Source organism: Rhinatrema bivittatum, chromosome 7 (assembly GCF_901001135.1).
Source record: "Rhinatrema bivittatum chromosome 7, aRhiBiv1.1, whole genome shotgun sequence".
Taxonomy (NCBI): domain Eukaryota; kingdom Metazoa; phylum Chordata; class Amphibia; order Gymnophiona; family Rhinatrematidae; genus Rhinatrema; species Rhinatrema bivittatum.
This window is the reverse complement of record NC_042621.1, coordinates 308,851,775-308,871,308: the sequence shown is the minus strand read 5'-3', so window position 1 is coordinate 308,871,308 and position 19,534 is coordinate 308,851,775. Positions and strand designations below refer to the sequence as shown.

The following is a 19,534-nucleotide window of genomic DNA, read 5'->3' as shown; positions in this document are numbered from 1 at the left end:
TGCTGGGCCTGCTGAGATGGGCCTCCTCTTTCTTTGAGCCTCAGCGAGATGAGCTGTGCAGCAGCCCTGTGGGCTGCCAGGTTCGTGATGGAGAGGGGGCAGCATCACATGGCACCTCCACGGGGCCCCCTCACTCTATGCGCCCCACGCGATAGCACAAGAAGAACACCCCAAAAGCTGGAGGGCGGGGTGGGAAGAGGTCACGGAAAACGGGGGACCTGTGACTGAGAGTGGTAGGGGGATGGAAATCGATTCTGTAGGGGGATGTCTGTTTGATGTGAGTTTTAACTCTTTGCTGTTCACTGCCTTGAGCGAGTTTTTGTTAACTGATAAAGCAGCATAGAAGAAATGAAATGAAATAAGCCAATAACTGCCCCAGGATCAGAAATCAGACTTAGGAGCAGCTGGGGGAGGTCCGGGGAAACAGAATCAAGTTCCTGAGAACTTGTGCATGGATAGTTAGCAACACTACTGCCTTTTAGTGAAGATGATTTCCTTTAGAGAGACTAAACGCATATTCAGAGAAGCCGGGGCAAAACCCACAGTGCACGCCGGCCCAGACTGCAGCGTAGACGAGATCTAAGGAAACTGGAAGATTGGTCGAAGATATGGCAGCTGAGATTCAATGCCAAGAAGTGCAAAGTCATGCATATGGGGAGTGGAAATCCGAATGAACTGTACTCGATGGGGGGGGAAAGGCTGATGTGCACGGAGCAGGAGAGGGACCTTGGGGTGATAGTATCTAATGATGTGAAGACAGCGAAACAATGCGACAAGGCGATAGCAAAAGCCAGAAGAATGCTGGGCTGCATAGAGAGAGGAATATCGAGTAAGAAAAGGGAAGTGATTATTCCCTTGTACAGGTCCTTGGTGAGGCCTCACCTGGAGTACTGTGTTCAGTTCTGGAGACCGTATCTTCAAAAAGACAAAGACAAGAAGGAGGCGGTACAGAGAAGGGCGACCAAAAAGGTGGAGGATCTTCATCGGATGACGTACGAGGAGAGATTGAAGAATCTAAATATGTACACCCTGGAGGAAAGGAGGAGCAGAGGTGATATGATACAGACTTTCAGATACTTGAAAGGTGTTAATGATCAAAAGACAATGACAAACCTTTTCCGTTGCAAAAAAATCAGCAGAACCAGGGGTCACGATTTGAAGCTCCAGGGTGGAAGATTCAGAACCAATGTCAGGAAGTATTTCTTCACGGAGAGGGTGGTGGATGCCTGGAATGCCCTTCCTGAGGATGTGGTGAAGACCAGAACTGTGAAGGACTTCAAAGGGGCGTGGGATAAACACTGTGGATCCATAAAGTCAAGAGGCCGCCAATGAAGAGTGGGTGACTCGCCAGAATGAGGGCTACTGCCTGGAGTCAATACCCTTATTAAATAAACATACACATGGTTACTGTGACTCCAACATCGCTCTAAGCTTCAACAGCAAGAGGAAATGTGGAAAAAAGGATTCGCACTCGCAAAGAGGGGAGTAGCTGGCTTGTTACGGCGGTTACTACCCCAAATCAAATAAGTCTGATACTTCACTTTCAATGCATATACAGCATAGCTCTCTGCTTCAATGACAGGGGAGAAGAATAACTGATACTTCACACATCCAGCAGAGCTCTCTGCTTCAACGGCAGGGGAGAAGAAAAACTGATACTTCACACATCCAGCAGAGCTCTCTGCTTCAACGGCAGGGGAGAAGAAAAACTGATACTTCACACATCCAGCAGAGCTCTCTGCTTCAACGGCAGGGGAGAAAATGAGGGTTCGCACTCACAAAACGGGGAGTAGCTGGCTTGTTACGGCGGTTACTACCCCAAACCAAATGTGCCTGATACTTCACTTTCGATGCACATCCAGCATGGCTCTCTGCTTCAACAGCATGGGAGAAGACTGATACTTCACGTGTATCCAGCATAGCTCCCTGCTTCAACGGCAGGGGAGAAGAAAAACAACCAATAAGGGCTGTATAACATAGGCTGGGTAAAACAAATAAGCATGGGTGTAGCTTGCTTATTGCGGCGGCTACTACCCCGAACTAATCAAGCTAGACATTTCACTTGGATGCAGCTCCATCACTGCTCTCTACATTAAAACTGGGGGTGGAAGGGAAATAGAACCAAGAGCTAAGAGAAACAGATAAGTATGAGAGAAAAAATGTGTGAAGCTTGCTGGGCAGACTGGATGGGCCATTTGGTCTTCTTCTGCCGTCATTTCTATGTTTCTATGTTTCTATGTTTCTATGTTGTCACTGTTTGTGTTCGCCTGGCAGCGATCCTGTACCCTCCCAGGAGCGAGCAGGGAGTCGCCCTCACTGACACCCAGTTTCCTTGGCTGGGCTGCTGTAAAAGCTTTGTGCCACCTGCCAGAATTAGCAAACCGTCCGAGGCAGCACTTCCTGGATACACTGATCTGACAGTGGGTGGTGTCAGAGGTTAGGAAGTGTCCTGGGCAGCTCGGAGGCTGTAGCCAGGAGCTGTGGTGGGTGTGCAAGCAGAAGTATCTTCCCTTCTGCTGGGTGCCAGTACGCATGCCCGGGGTTGCCGACTCCTGCTCTAGGCCACTGGGTTCTCAGCCCTGTTCCGGAGGCACATGTAACCACTGGGTTATCAGCAGAGCCACAATGAATATGCATGAGATAGATCTACATATACTGACTCTCCAACGACTGGAGAACACGCTGATTGGATTCACCAAGAATCAATTCAATGTGAACATAAACCATTCAGTCATTGAGCTGGACAGTCTGAAGTGCTGAATAACTTTACTGCAGCAGAGAAGAGATCTGGGAAGACTGCTCTCCTCTTTGCACAATAACATATAAAGACTGCAGATTTCCTCTTAGCATCTAACGTCTTCCGATACTGCTTGAGAATCCACGTACAAGTCTGAAGTATTTTCTCCTACGTACGCAATACGTAGGAGAAATGTAAGCCTTCTGCCAGGATGGCTGTGATCCGGTGCCACATTTCTAACGTAAGCCACCAGCATTGCTAAGCATTGTCTGGTACCCAACACTTGCAGCATTGCTCTTATATACGCTACATACCTGGGAACCGTCGATTTACAGGTGCCCTGAGATTCCCATGGATTAGCAGCTGGGGGGGCAACGACGCACAGGTCAGGCCAGTATGCGCACAAGCTTTCTCCTCTTTCATGCACACACACACTAACACACTCAGTAACACACTCTCTATCACACATATGTGCTCATTTTCACATGCATGCTCACTCACTTCTCATTCTTGCATACACTCCTTTCTCCCACACGTCTCCTCACATATACTCCCTCCCCCCCACTAATGCCCTCTCACGTATACACATGAATTCTCACATATACTCCCTCTTCCCTCACACATATTCTTTCCACCCACACATGCCCTCTCACATACACTCCCTCCCTCACACATGCCTGCTCACATACACTCATGAACTCTCATATATACTCCCTCCTCCCTCACAAGCATTCCTTCCTCAAACATATGTGCCCTATCACATACATTCCCTCCCTCCTCACATACATTCCCTTTCCCCATCACATGCCCTCTCACATACAAACCCTCCCCCTCACATACATTCTCTGCCCCACACATACCCTCTCACATACATACATGAACTCTCACATACACTCCCTCCCCCTCACATACATTCTCTGCCCCACACATACCCTCTCACACTCCCTCCCCCTCACATATACTCCGTCCCCCACACATGCCCTCTGACATACATTCCCTCCCCCAACACATGCCCTCTCACATAAACTCCCTCCTTGCTCCCAGACATTCCCTCCCTTCACACGCCCTCTCACATACACTCCCTCCCCCTCATATACACTCTCTCCCCTACATATGCCCTCTCACATACACTCCCTCCCCCAACATACACTCTTCTCCCCCCTACACACATGACTCCCTCACATACACTCTCTCCCTCCTCATATACACTCCCTTCCCCCACACTCCCTTACTATATCTCCCTACGTCAATCCCACCAATAGCAGCAACCTCCAACTTAGGGCCTTCATGGCCGATGGGACTCCCCTTCTTCCTGCCCCTGCGGGCCAACTGAACCCCTTCCAGTCTGTGCAGGCCGCGCAGGTTGCTTCACTGGCAGCAGCAACACATCGACGTTTTCAGGTACGGGCAATTGTGTTAGAATTCCCGAGTCTCCTAGGAATGTTAAAAGCAGCTGCAATTGCACTGGATCACCCCCATCCCGGCAGAAGCCGAAATTTCTAAAGGTACCGGGCGGGTGGGAGGATACTTCAGAGTTGTTGGATGTTTAGTATCTGCCTGGATTCTCAAGCAATATCGGAAGAAATTAAATGTGAAGAGCAAATCTGCAATCTTCACTGCTTATTGTGAAGACAGGAAAGGACATCGCTTGTATGGGCCCCAAAATGAAAAAGGTGCCGACAAGCAGAGATCCAAAGTTTCTTGAGTTAAAAAAAAGGAGCAGAAATTCTAGAAAATGGAGGTGACATCTTGAGGAAATATGATCAGTTCACTAATTTCCCACATAAAAAGTACATTGGATATTATCATATTGATGAAATATCGAAAAGCAACAACACATTTTCAATTGAAAACATAAGGGGGTTCCCAAAATGTCCCTTACGAGTGACTTTGGTGTCTTCATGGACAAGGGTCAATGATATAAAACAGAGCAGGTGTGTAGAGGTGTGGGAAGGGGGGAGAGGCCGGCAGGGCCAACCTTAGCTTGACTTCAGCAAGGAGGAGGAGGAGGAGGATTTCGTAAGAGGCAGAGTCATAGTGGGCCTACGGCCAATATGGCCAGGGTCATAGGCGCAGCAAACAAAAGGCACCATAACGCTACCATGTGCCAGTGGGAGCAGTGCGGCCGATGGGTCCTCAGCAAACCAGCGTGGCCCTGTCGAAATCGACAGCATGGTCAGCGCAGCCTTAGTAAGTGGAGAAGCAGCAGGGCCCTGCTGGCAGCGCTGCTGATTCTGATGGGGCCGGATTGCTTTTCCACTTACCAAGGTCGCGCTTACCATGCCGTCAATTTCGGCGGGGCTGCACTACTTTGGAGGAGAAGGAGGAGTGCACGTGTTTGAGAAAGTGAGAGAGAACATGTGTGCATGTATGTGGGAAAGTGAGAGAACATAAGAACATAAGAACAGGCCATACTGGGTCACACCAAGGGTCCATCAAGCCCAGCATCCTGTTTCCAACAGTGGCCAAGCCAGGCCATAAGAACCTGACAAGTACCCAAACACTGAGAAGATCCCATGCTACTGATGCAATTAATAGCAGTGGCTATTCCCTAAGTATAATTGATTAATAGCCGTTAATTGACTTCTCCTCCAAGAACTTATCCAAACCTTTTTTAAACCCAGCTACACTAACTGCACTAACCACATCCTCTGGCAACAAATTCCAGAGCTTTATGTGTGCATGTGTATGGGAGAGTGAGAGAGCATGTGTGCATGTGAATGGGAGAATGAGAGAGAGCATGTGTGCATGTATGTGGGAGAGTGAGAGAGAGCATGTGTGCATGTGTGTGGGAGAGTGAGGGAGAACATGTGTGCGGGAGAGTGAGAGAGAACATGTGTGCTTGTGAATGGGAGAATGAGAGAGCATGTGTGCTTGTGTGTGGAAGAGTGAGAGAGAGCATGTGTACATGTGAATGAGAGAGCATGTGTGCTTGTGTGTGGAAGAGTGAGAGAGAGCATGTGTACATGTGAATGAGAGAGCATGTGTGCTTGTTTGTGGGAGAGTGAGAGAGAGCATGTGTACATGTGAATGAGAGAGCATGTGTGCTTGTGTGTGGAAGAGTGAGAGAGAGCATGTTTGAATGAGTTTTGGAGAGTGAGAGGGCGCATGTGTGTGCACAACTATCCCAGTTACTCTCTGCCTGCTAATCCATGACAATTTCAGGGCATATGGAAATCAAACGTTCCAAGGTATGGAGAACGGGGGATTTTTTAAAATCCTTATTTTAATTGTTGGGTGTTATTTGGTGTGTGTGTTTTGAACTAATTTATTGGTATTTGGAAGATTTTTAAGTGAGTTTTGTTATGGCCCGCGGCCGCCCTACCTCCGCCACTGCCGCAGCCCAACCCGATGTGCCCCGCTCCACGGCAGGCAGTGGCGCATGGCTGCCCACGTCGTCCTTCTCTCTACAGCGGGGCTCTCCCTAGGCACGCGGGAGGCCCCGCCCCTTAAAGGGACAGCACAGGAAACTTCCATCCAGTCCTAGTAAGTGACGTCAGCAAGGAGGGGTATTTAAACCCCGTTTAGACAACTGAACGTTGCTTTGCAACAGATTCCCTCTGTTGCTCTCGGGCTGCGCTGCTTCAGTCCTGTGCTGTGCTCTGATGCCTTCGTTCTCCTGTGTTCCTGTGCTCCTTCGTCCTTGTACCTCTGGGTTCCTTGCTTCCTAGTGCCTGACTCCGTCCCTGGTTCCTCTCCTCGGTTTCATCTCCTGGCTTGACCTCGGCTCGTCTCTTCGTCCTCGCTTGCCTACGCCACCTCCCGGAGACGAGTCCCCACCGAGAGGCCTCCTCGGCTCGTGTCTTCATCCTCACTTGCCTTCTGCCCGTCCTGACCTGTGGCCTGTATCTTCACTTCATCTCTTCCCTGCCTGCCTCAGATCTTCTGCCTGGACTTCCAGGCGCCTCTCGTGAAGGTCGGTTCCTATCTAGCTGGGTGAACGCTCCGAGAAACCGCTCCTCGGGGGCTCTACCACGTTCATAGGCCTCCCGCTCCTCGGGGGGGCCGTCTGGCCGGATTCCGCGAAACCAGTCCTAATGAGTCGTCCTCTTCGCCTACGAGTCCCCACCGAGAGGCCTCCTCAGCATTCGTCATTTATTTATTTATTTATTTATTTTTAGATTTTTATATACCGGTGTTCCTATATGAAATAAAGATCACATCGGTTTACATTGAAACAGAACATGAAAATTGCCAAAAGGCATTACATAGAACAAGGTTATGAAACTTGGAACAGTGTACATAAGTTCAAAATTTAACAATAACGTTGTAACATTGATGACCAAAAGATAAAGGAGAAAAAAAAAAAAAAAAAAAGACTTAAACAATTAAGTTGACAGGTCTTATTGAGCATAAAAATTATAACATATAAGTGAGAAAGTCTCAAGTGTCCTGCAGCAAGAGATTAGATACCGAAGTAGGTAGTCATCTCTTGCTCCGGCTCAAGGGTCCACTTCCTGAACAGTTTTTAATTATTGAATGTTATTCTATTCATTACTTGTTTTGAATTATTCTTTTTATTCGTTTGGTTTTACTAATTTTGTTTCATGAGGAATGGCAATGCTTCTGTTTTTCCATTGTTGCAGTGCATACAGAATTTGGCTTGTTGCGGTTTCCAATTCAGTTTTTGTCTGTACATTTCTATTTATGGTCTCTTTATTCCGTCTTTGAGGATCTATCTGTGTTTCGCATGTGAGACTGAAGTGAGTTATTCCATTAGCGCTGGATTTTAAGAGGTGCACACGGGTGTAGATTTGTGCGCACAACCCGGCGCGCAGCCGCGCGCATGTTATAAAATCTGGGGGCGGCACACACAAGGGGAAGCACACTTGTGCGTCGAGCCCTAGGGGAGCCTCAATGGCTTTCCCTGTTCCCTCCGAGACCGCTCCGAAATCGAAGCGGCCTTGGAGGGAACTTTCCTTCCGCCTCCCCCACCCCCCCACCTTCCCCTCCCTTCCCCTACCTAACCCGCCTCCCAGCCCTACCTAAATCCTCCCTCCATACCTTTGTTAAGCAAGTTGTGCCTGCCCTACGGAGGCCTCTGGACACCCCCCCGCCCCCACCTCTTTTTTCAAGCCCCGAGACATACGCGCGTTGCAGGGCCTATGCAAAATAGCCTCGGCGCGTGCAGGAGCAGTTACGCACGTAACCCTTTGAAAATCTGGCCCTTAGTGTGTAGTTTCTATGTGGGGATCTATAGCAGCTTGGCTTGTACTTTAGGCCTGGTGTAATATTCGCAGTATTAACTTTCATCATTAGGATCGTTGCTGCACGAGTGCTGGCAGTTAGTGTTGCTTTGATATGGAAATTCTCTTTTCTCGGGGCTCTCTGAGGCTCACGCCCATGCCCAAGACGCATTACAGCAGGCCTAATACCATAGAGGCTCCAACTATCGCTTGTTTCTTTGCAGGGTTTTCTGGCTGGCAGTGCATGTAAATATAATATACAGGTTATTTTAATGTATAAGTCTGTGTTTTCATGTACAACCTGTTATTATAAATGCATAATTTTTACTGCTCTGGCCATGGGCAGCATTGCTGTACAAACACTGAACAGAGTCTCCCAGCTCGTGGTGTCCTGGGTTGTGTAATTGGTGAGGGCGCAGTTCATCACTTGGTCATGGCTCTGGTCAGAAGACAGGTTCGGCTGTATTTGTAAGTTAAATCTAGCACTGCTTAGCCAGCTATATTCTTCCAAGATAAGTAGTTAAGTTCCCCGATAACCTTAACCCTCCTCAAGCACGCGTCTAGAGTTAGCCGAGTAACGTTTCTGGATCTGTCAACGCCGCCCTAAACACCATTCATCTGGATAAACAGCACTAATGTTCCAAAGTCGGCATTTGTCTGCATAAATGTCTTTAACACAAAATAAAATAAGACCAACCAAGAAAGAAATATAAATTGCAATCAAGCCAGAACCTCCAAATATCAAATTCGTAGGCCAATTTCTGTGCTGCAGCTAACCTCAGACTGGTGTGGTCAAAACTCAAACAAGAGATACTCAGAATAACAACGATTCAGCCCACGTTTGTAATAAAAGGCAATCAGACGGAGTCTGTGCTGAGACAGTGCTGGGCAATGCAGCTGAAGCCCTAGGGCAAGTACTGACCCGGTGTTTGGGTAATAAGGCACCCAGCGTGGACCTCGCTCCCTTAAAACCCTGCGCCAGCACCACCAGACAGACTCCAGCACTGGGTCTGAACATCTCCACTGGGCCGCAGTGCTCTCTCGGCACCTGGCACCCCGGGTCACTTCTGTACCAAGCAAAAACCCCACTGCAGTAATCCCGTGCCATCCAGGAATAGAGGGAGGGCTGCAGGGGTCCCGGGGATCCCCTCCCCCTCCCCTGGAGTCCAGAGGGGGAGCTAGGAATAGGCAAAAGGGCTTTTATTCTGGATTAACTGGAGATCAGAGAAGCGCGAGCAGCCATGCGAGCACAATCACGGGTAGGAAAAAGCAAACTTCTTACCAGATTTACCAAGGGTCCTCCAGAATTCCCGTACTGAAAAGAAAGGGGAAAGACAGGTGACTCATACAGTGACACCCCAGGGAGGAGGAGGGCAGAGCAGCAGGGGAGAGGGAGGGGAGGAGGGCACCCACGTTGATGATGGCATCCGTCTGGATGTAATCCATGTCAGAGTTGTGCAGGCCCAGCTCCTTGCCCCCTCGCTGGGTGGTGCTGACGATGCCGGTGGTCACCGTGTTCTGCAGTGAGAAGGGGCTCCCGATGGCCACCACAAACTCTCCCGGCCGCAGATCCCCCGAGCGCCCCAGCAGCAACACCGGCATCTTCCCCTGTGAAGAGAAGAGGTCATCACCAAGGGCAGAGGAGTCACCACTCGCCTCCCCAGGGCTTCAGTGCCTAAGGGGTCTCAGGGCATCTGCAACAGGCGGGACAGACAGATTTTAATGTCCTTCTTACCAAGGATTTATTCCCCTAACCTTCTCAATAGATCCCAATAAACCCTTTATTAAACCGTGCTGCTACTGGTGCTGCCTGCTACCTTCCCCTAATAAAGCACTGTGCTGCCTGCTACCTGTCCCCTAATACTCCCCAGTGCTGCCTGCTACCTGACCCCTAATACTGCACAGTGCTGCCTGCTACCTGACCCCTAATACTGCACAGTGCTGCCTGCTACCTGTCCCCTAATACTGCACAGTGCTGCCTGCTACCTGTCCCCTAATACTGCACAGTGCTGCCTGCTACCTACCCCTAATACTCCCCGGTGCTGCCTGCTACCTGACCCCTAATACTGCACAGTGCTGCCTGCTACCTGTCCCCTAATACTGCACAGTGCTGCCTGCTACCTGTCCCCTAATACTCCCCAGTGCTGCCTGCTATCTGACCCCTAATACTGCACAGTGCTGCCTGCTACCTGTCCCCTAATACTCCCCAGTGCTGCCTGCTACCTGACCCCTAATACAGCACAGTGCTGCCTGCTACCTGACCCCTAATACTGCACAGTGCTGCCTGCTACCTTCCCCTAATACTGCACAGTGCTGCCTGCTACTTGAACCTGATATTGCACAGTGCTGCCTGCCTCTTGCCCCGATGCTGTTCAGTGCTGTCTGTTACCTGCAAAATGCTGCCTGCTATCTACCCCTGGGCTGCAGTGCTGCCTGCTACCTACCCCTAATACAGCACAGTGCTGCCTGCTACCTGACCCCAATGCAGCACAGTGCTGCCTGCTACCTACCCCTATACTGCACAGTGCTGCCTGCTACCTTCCCCTAATACTGCACAGTGCTGCCTGCTACCTACCCCTAATACAGCACAATGCTGCCTGCTACCTGTCCCCTAATACTCCCCAGTGCTGTCTGCTACCTACCTCTAATACAGCACAGTGCTGCCTGCTACCTGTCCCCTAATACTCCCCAGGGCTGCCTGCTACCTTCCCCTATACTGCACAGTGCTGCCTGCTACTTGCCCCGATGCTGTTCAGTGCTGTCTGTTACCTGCAGAATGCTGCCTGCTATCTACCCCTGGGCTGCAGTGCTGCCTGCTACCTACCTCTAATACAGCACAGTGCTGCCTGCTACCTACCCCTAATACAGCACAGTGCTGCCTGCTACCTACCTCTAATACAGCACAGTGCTGCCTGCTACCTGACCCCTAATACAGCACAGTGCTGCCTGCTACCTGACCCCTAATACTCCCCAGTGCTGCCTGCTACCTGACCCCTAATACAGCACAGTGCTGCCTGCTACCTACCTCTAATACAGCACAGTGCTGCCTGCTACCTGACCCCTAATACTGCACAGTGCTGCCTGCTACCTACCCCTAATACAGCACAATGCTGCCTGCTACCTGTCCCCTAATACTCCCCAGTGCTGTCTGCTACCTACCTCTAATACAGCACAGTGCTGCCTGCTACCTGTCCCCTAATACTCCCCAGGGCTGCCTGCTACCTTCCCCTATACTGCACAGTGCTGCCTGCTACTTGCCCCGATGCTGTTCAGTGCTGTCTGTTACCTGCAGAATGCTGCCTGCTATCTACCCCTGGGCTGCAGTGCTGCCTGCTACCTACCCCTAATACAGCACAGTGCTGCCTGCTACCTACCTCTAATACAGCACAGTGCTGCCTGCTACCTACCCCTAATACAGCACAGTGCTGCCTGCTACCTGACCCCTAATACTCCCCAGTGCTGCCTGCTACCTGACCCCTAATACAGCACAGTGCTGCCTGCTACCTACCTCTAATACAGCACAGTGCTGCCTGCTACCTACCCCTAATACAGCACAGTGCTGCCTGCTACCTGACCCCTAATACTCCCCAGTGCTGCCTGCTACCTGACCCCTAATACTCCCCAGTGCTGCCTGCTACCTACCCCTAATACAGCACAGTGCTGCCTGCTACCTGACCCCTAATACTCCCCAGTGCTGCCTGCTACCTGACCCCTAATACTCCCCAGTGCTGCCTGCTACCTACCCCTAATACAGCACAGTGCTGCCTGCTACCTGACCCCTAATACTCCCCAGTGCTGCCTGCTACCTACCCCTAATACAGCACTGTGCTGCCTGCTACTTGCCCCGATGCTGTTCAGTGCTGATACCTATTATCTACCCCCTGGGCCGCAGTGCTGCCTGCTATGGGAGGGGCCAGCCATTCCATTTGACACCTATGATGGCTAAGTATAAAAGTGCCCCCTCACTCCGAAAACCACTTACAGCACCGCGAGGTGGGAGACTGGTAAATGCAAGGGCTTTCTTTTTCATTCTTATTCTGACCCAGCAGTTTCCTCCGGCTTCTTTGGGCTTCCAGTTCAATCAGAACCAGTACAGGGATCCTGGTGCCCTCATAAGCCTTCATTCAAAAGCTGAACTGGAAACCCCAAGAAGCCCAACTCTGCCTGCCCTGCAGCACCAGAGAAATAGAAAGAGATCATTGAGTTGCTCCTACCATCTCCAGCTTTCCAGCCTCCTTGTCTTACTCCTCAACAGTTGCATCCTTTCTTGTTCTCTTGAAATCGCCTCACCTCCAAATCCCCCTTCTCTCCATTTCCCCCTCGCTCATCTTCCAACCAATCATACCTTCCACTCTCCCTAGGCACCCCGTGTGAATTTTACAGCTGTGCCCTCCCCTCACACAATCACAAACTCTGCATTTATAATTTACTTTCACCGAAAGTCCTCTTTACATGAAAAAGGACTTTCTAGGCTAAAAATATCACCTACGGCTGTCACATGTGCAGATCACAGACAGACACTCAGTAAATACAGAATAAAGAGATTATAAAATAGAAATAGAAATGTGCAGACAAAATCTGAACTGGAAACTGCAACAAGACAGTCTCTGTATGCAGTGCAACAAGGGAAAAACAGAAACACCACCATTCTTCATAAAACATCAAACACTAAAATCAAGCAATATAAAGCATCAATCATAATAGTAAAATCATAATAATAAAAAGAAATAGTTCAAAACAGTTGACGAATAGAACTGCATCCAATAATTAAAAACTCATATAAATTTTTTTTCAAATGGCAATACAATATTTCAAAACATCACAAATATCAAATAACAACCAATAATTAAAACTAATAAGTATTAATAAATCCCACACTTTCCATACCTGTGAACTGTTTGATTTCCAGAAGCCCTGAGATTGTCATGGATTAGCAGGGAGAGGGGAAGGTTTGTTACAAACAAACTTTCTCTTCTCTGTCACACACACTCTCCTTCATACTCTCACTCTAACATGCTCACTCATACACACATATATGCTCATTCGCGCTCACTCGCGCATGCTCAATCATACACAAATATATACTCTCACTTGCTTTCATACATACACACACACACACACTTGTTTGCTTTCTCTCACATGCTCAATCACATGTGCAATCATACCCTCATAAAATCTCTCACATGCTCAATCATACACACGTACATACACGTTCGCGCTATCACATGCTCAGTCACACACACACACATGCTATCTCTTTCACATGCTCAATCACACACCCACGTTCATTTGCTTTCTCTCTTTCACATGCATAATCATACGCATACATGCTTGTTTGCTCTCACACACACACACATGCTCAATCACACACACAAACCAACAGAATAAACCAGATCTAATCACAATTTTCTTTTTAAAGCATACAAAACATGAGACATGATCTCATTTAGCACGGAGCATTAAACTGCACTCACAGTGCTACCCATCTCATCAGCCAATTATTTCTCTCTAATTTTAAATGCAAAATTCAAAAGTGAATCTGTAGCTTGTAAATATCTCTCTTCTTTTGAAGTGTCTCTCTTATGCAATTTTTTTCACTTATCTTATGTTTTTATGCGATCTCTAAAGCACAAAATTAAATATAAAGATCCTGACATGATTCACGTTTCACCACTATGGCTGCGTCAGGGTAAGCTCCTAAAACAAAATGATGTTATATATTAGGCACAAAATTCTTTCTTCATTATTGTAACTAATAATTCTGCATTCTCTTACCACTGAATACTGAATCGCAGAACCAAATTTTAAACAGCAAGGTGTCTGCCTCTTCAATAAACAAATATGACATCTTGGAGCAATACTCACTAATATAATTTCTTTTGCTTACCACTGATTGGTCAATAGAGATTCAAATGACCTTTCATGCAATGTTCGATACAATAAAAAATACAAGTGAGAAATAATAAAATTCTTAGAAACATCCTAGTAATATCTCAGAAGGTATATATTAGTGACCAATATATATATAGCTCCAAGGTACCAATGATGAAGAAAGAATTTTGTGACTAATATTTTATTGTTTTAGGTTTAATGCACTGTGCTTAAATGAGGTCATTTCTCTCTACAAAAAAATAAAGAGAAATTTTTGATTAGATCTGGATTATTCTGTTGGTTTATTATTGATATCAGATTACCTCCCAATATTTTGGGATCAATCAGATACACACAAGCTCCTTTGCTCTCACTTGCTCAATCACATACACAAAGGCTTGTTTGCTCTCTCATGTGCACAATCATGCACACACACATGCTCCTTTACTCTTTTTAACACTCAAATCATACACCCACGCATGCTCACTCATACACACACACACACTCATTTGCTCTCACCTGCTCATACACACACACACTCCTTTACTCTCACTCTCTCACACACACATGCTCCTTTACTCTCTTTAACATTCAAATCATACACCCATGCATGCTCACTCATACACACATACACACACTCCTTTACTCTCATTCTCTCACACACACATGCCCCTTTACTCTCTTTAAAACTCAAATCATACACCCACGCAAGTTCACTCAAACACACACGCACGCTCATTCGCTCTCACCTCCTCATACACACACACACACACTCCTTTACTCTCACTCTCTCTCACACACACATGCTAATTTACTGTCTTTAACCCACAAATCATACACATACACATGCTCAATCATACCCATTTTCGCTCATTAGCTCAAACATGTAAACTCATACACACACATATGCTCATTCAGTCTCACATGCTCACATACACACACACACACACACACTCTCTCTTTTACTCTCACTCTCTCACACATACATGCTCAATCATATACACACACATACACACACATACAGTCCTTTGCTCTCTCTCTCTCTGCAGACCAAGTTTCTTCTGACTGAAGGGGTAGAGTGAAAGGCCAATGTTACTTTTTTTGAACCACGGGCCATCCAATTCTGGAAGTCAGGTTAGGAAAAGGGTTGTTCTAAAATTGAGCGTCTGTTTTCCTAACCGGCTAACAGCCACCTCTCCCAGGTGCCCACTGCCAAGGAGGCACTAGGGGCATGCAATTTCCCCTAGTGCCTCCTTTATATACCACAGCAGCTCATTTGCATTTTGCACTGGGAGCACTGGAGAGGTGGATCGGCCCCTTTAACATACGTCGATATTGCATCGGCCTGTTTGTGTGCTAGAAATCTTTGAATACCAGACTCTTTGCTTCTTAGGGTTTCAGAGATATCTCAGATAGGGTCTCTTCACCCAGGAACAGTGCCTGGAGCCCTCCACAGGCCTCCGACCGGCCCCTGCTCCTACCTGCGTCCACGAGGCACCGACCCAAGGTCCATGAGCCCCCCCCCAGGCCTGCGATTGGGACCAGCTGCCCCTCCTTGCCTGCCGACCGCAGAAGCCTCCACCCACGGACCAGCGACATCACCCAGATGCGACAAGGGATTCAATTTATAAAACGCGCCTGTGAGCCGGAGGTGCCACCATGCGTCGCGCGCTGAAGGAGCACAATGAAGGGGCCTGCCCCTTAGTGTGCCCCTTTGTGCTGTACCCAGTGCAACAGAGAAACGTCACAGAGAAACGATGCGGAACAGCTCGTTTAAAGGCCTCCGTGGACCGACACGCTCTCCAATCAAGTATACAGACCGCTATACCACAATTGGCGACTCAACAGCCATCTAACTGTTCTTTGACCCAACCGGCGTACCGACCAGACCGACGGCCCGACCCAGACCACGAGGCGGCAACCCCGGACCCAGCATCTTGCACAACCGGCGCACACCTACCGGGGTAAGAGCCGCGGCCTTCCTAGGCCCAACCCATCGATGTGAACGAAGTGGCCTATCCCTGACCTCATCATTGGGGGAGGAGACCTCCGACCGGCGCTAATATCCTCATCAGGCTTCCTGTCTCCCAAACTACACCATTACCTAACATGCCCCTCACTCTATTCCCACACCCCTCGCCCTCACCCTCACAATGCTTCCTCCCCTACCCATCTCCATACTTAAATATCACCCATGCCACCATAGAACTCCCACTACAACCCTTACATCCCATTATCTTAGAACATTGATCCCCATCATGACGTCGCCCTTCACTCAATTCATGGGACTCACACTATTCTCCCTAATACTCTTCAATGACACCCTTTCCGACTCTAAGCCTGACATCTGGGCCATCACAGAAACATGGTTAAAACATTCTGACATTGCCCTGCTTAACCAATTTCTGTCACACAACTACGACATCTTTTCCATACCCAGACTCAAAAAAAGAGGAGGTGGTATACTCCTCGCTGCCAGAAGAGAACTCAAACTAACATCACAAATGGTAAACATATCCCCCAAATATGAAATTGGTTTCTTTAAATCATCTCAGCTTCAAAAATGCCTAATCTACACCCCTCCTGGACTGCTTGAAAGTAACGCTTCCCCCCTCATTGAATTCTTCATAGAAAACATAGAACTCAACCTGCCTACCATCTTACTTGGCAACTTCAATCTCCATGTAGACACGTGCCCACAATCACCCTCATGCGAAGCGTTCATCGCCTCCCTTGACGCTATGGGATTTAAACAAATCAGAAACCACCCCACCCATAAAGCTGACCATACACTAGATCTAATCTTCACAAATTCTAACATCATCACCACTGAAACCCCATCCTGCTCCCCAGTCCCCTGGTCTGACCACTCCCTTATAAACACCACCCTAGCTATAAAGAAAACATCACCTACCACACCTCCCCACAACCACATCTTCCAATTCCGTAAAACCTGTACCAGAGATGACCTCATCTCCACCTGCTCTGACATTACCCACAAAATTGACTTATCAAACTCCAAAACCGCATTTTTCTCCTGGTACAACGCCACTAGCGATAACGCCAGCAAAATCTTCCCACTCACCACTAAAACAATAAACCCATCCCACAACAACAAAAAACCATGGTACTCCCCTGAATTAAAAAAACTAAAAAACGTCCTACGAAATAAAGAAAGACAATGACGAAAACACCCACACTACGCGCCTCGTACAATACCGCCATGCATGCCTATAGGATCTCCATCCAAAAAACAAAACGTGACTTCTATTCCCTTAAAATAAACGGCTTCCAATACAATGCCAAGGCCCTCTTCTCTATTATATCTGACCTCACTAAAACCTCCCCTTCACACACATCTGACACTGACTCCAGAAGCAAGTGCAACAACCTTGCCCTTTTCTTCCATAACAAAATCTCCACTCTCACAGAAAACTTTCCCCAAGACACCTCCAACACCAATTTCTTCCCCACCAACATGACTGCCAGCCTCTACTCCTTTGAAACAACCTCTTCTTCCGAAATAGAAACACTATTAAAGAAAATCAAACCCTCCTCCCACCCATCTGACACCATTCCCACCAAACTCCTACTAACCATTCCCAACATAATAGCAAAACCTCTGTCTGAAATCATCACTTGCTCCCTCACACAAGGCTGGTACCTTCCTCCCTAAAGCAAACAGTTGTCAAACCCATACTCAAGAAACCCAACCTCGACCACACTGACCTCTCCAATTTTAGACCCATCTCAAACCTGCCTTTTCTAGCCAAAATCACAGAAAAATTAGTCAATCTCCACTTCTCCAAATACCTAGACACACACAAAATACTGTCTCCATTGCAATTTGGCTTCCGTAAATTCTACAGCACGGAAAATCTTCTAATATCACTTACTGACACCATACTTAAAGGTATGGACAATGGTCACTCCTACCTCCTAGCAATGCTCGACATCTCATCTGCCTTCGATACCATCAACCACAAAATACTATTAAAACTACTCGCTGACATCGGCATAACAGGAACAGCACTACTCTGGCTTAAATCCTACCTTGAAAACAGACATTTCAAGGTCAAACTGGGAAATAATGAATCTGATCCCATTATACTAAACCATGGGGTTCCCCAAGGTTCCGCATTATCCTCTACCCTCTTTAATATCTACATGTTACCACTTTGCAAACTCCTATCAAACCTAGGCATCACCCATTACTTAAGAACATAAGAACATAAGAAAATGCCATACTGGGTCAGACCAAGGGTCCATCAAGCCCAGCATCCTGTTTCCAACAGTGGCCAATCCAGGCCATAAGAACCTGGCAAGTACCCAGACACAGACGACATCCAAATTCTCATCCCCATTACTGACTCCCTACCTAAGGCCCTGAAGATATGGGACAACTGCCTCACCTCAATCAAACACCTCCTCGCAAACATGAACCTAGCACTAATCACCATCAAAACAGTAATCCTCATCATATTTCCCAATGCCCCCCCCTATTTCTCACACAAACTCCAACACTTCACCCTGCCACCCATATCCTTCGCAATACAAGCATGAAACCTAGGCGTTACATTCGACAACCAACTGAACTTAAAAACTTTCATTAAATCCACGTTAAAAGATTGCTACTTCAAACTCCATGTATTAAAGAAATTAAGACCCCTCCTATATGTCAATGATTTTCGAACTGTTCTGCAGACCATCATCTTCTCCAAAATTGACTATTGCAATGCCCTCCTCTTAGGCCTCCCAGCCTCCACCATCAAACTCCTACAATTGCTACAGAATGCTACAGCCAGAATACTCACCAACACACGAAAGAAAGACCATATCACCCCCGTTCTAAAAGATCTACACTGGCTCCCTGTCTCTTCGAGAATTCAATACAAAACCTTATCCCTTATACACAAGACAAAAGACATACACTGGCTACATGACTCTCTCTGTTTCCATATATCCAGCAGACCCACCAGATCTGCATACCAAGGAACCATCCACACATCCTCCCCCAAACTCACACACCTCTCCTCAACAAGAGATCGAACATTCTTGATAGAAGGACCATCAATCTGGAACGCCATGCCTCCCGACTTCCAAAGAGAATCATCCACACAGACTTTAAAAAAAAATTTAAAAACATGGCTTTTCAAACAAGCATTTGACTAACACCTAACACTGACCAAGTAATCTACCAAGGAGTCACTCACATAAACCCGTATCCTACCCCTTGCCTTCACCCCAGCCCCCCATTATCCTGCACTTAGCTTAATTCACATACGTTAACGCTATTCTCTTAACACTTTATCAGTACGTTCTGACTGAATTATTTAATTATCTTTCTGTTAATTATATATGCTACTAAATGTACATAGTTTAACTCACTTTTAACACTATTATCTTAACACTTTATCAGTACGTTCTGACTAACTTATTTAATTATTTTTCTGTTAACTATATATGCTACCTATTGTTCTATGTAAACATTATGCGACGATATATCATCATTGTTTCTTGTAAACCGATACGATGTGCAGTTATCAGTATATAAAAGCTCTTAAATAAATAAATAAATAAGAACCAGTTCCCTAGGACACTAAACACCATCAGTATAGCAACATGAAAGCGTCCGACCCTGTGTGCACATATTCTCCCTTCCTCTCTGCATCTCAATCAGATTTCATCCTCCAAAGATCTGTTACACATTCACTATTCACTCCCAAAAAAAGCTTAGATT

At 47.3% G+C, this 19,534-nt stretch overlaps 1 protein-coding gene across 1 annotated transcript in view; it reads right to left on the bottom strand.

Moving 5' to 3' along the window:
* The window catches only part of HTRA1 (HtrA serine peptidase 1), a 110,190-nt gene that overhangs the window by 32,586 nt on the left and 58,070 nt on the right, over positions 1-19,534 (bottom strand). The window contains exons 4-5 of the mRNA XM_029610570.1: positions 9,337-9,531; positions 9,206-9,238 (exon numbers count right to left, since the gene is read on the bottom strand). Of these exons, the coding sequence (XP_029466430.1) occupies positions 9,206-9,238; positions 9,337-9,531 (228 nt within the window). The remainder of the gene's footprint in view (positions 1-9,205; positions 9,239-9,336; positions 9,532-19,534) is intronic.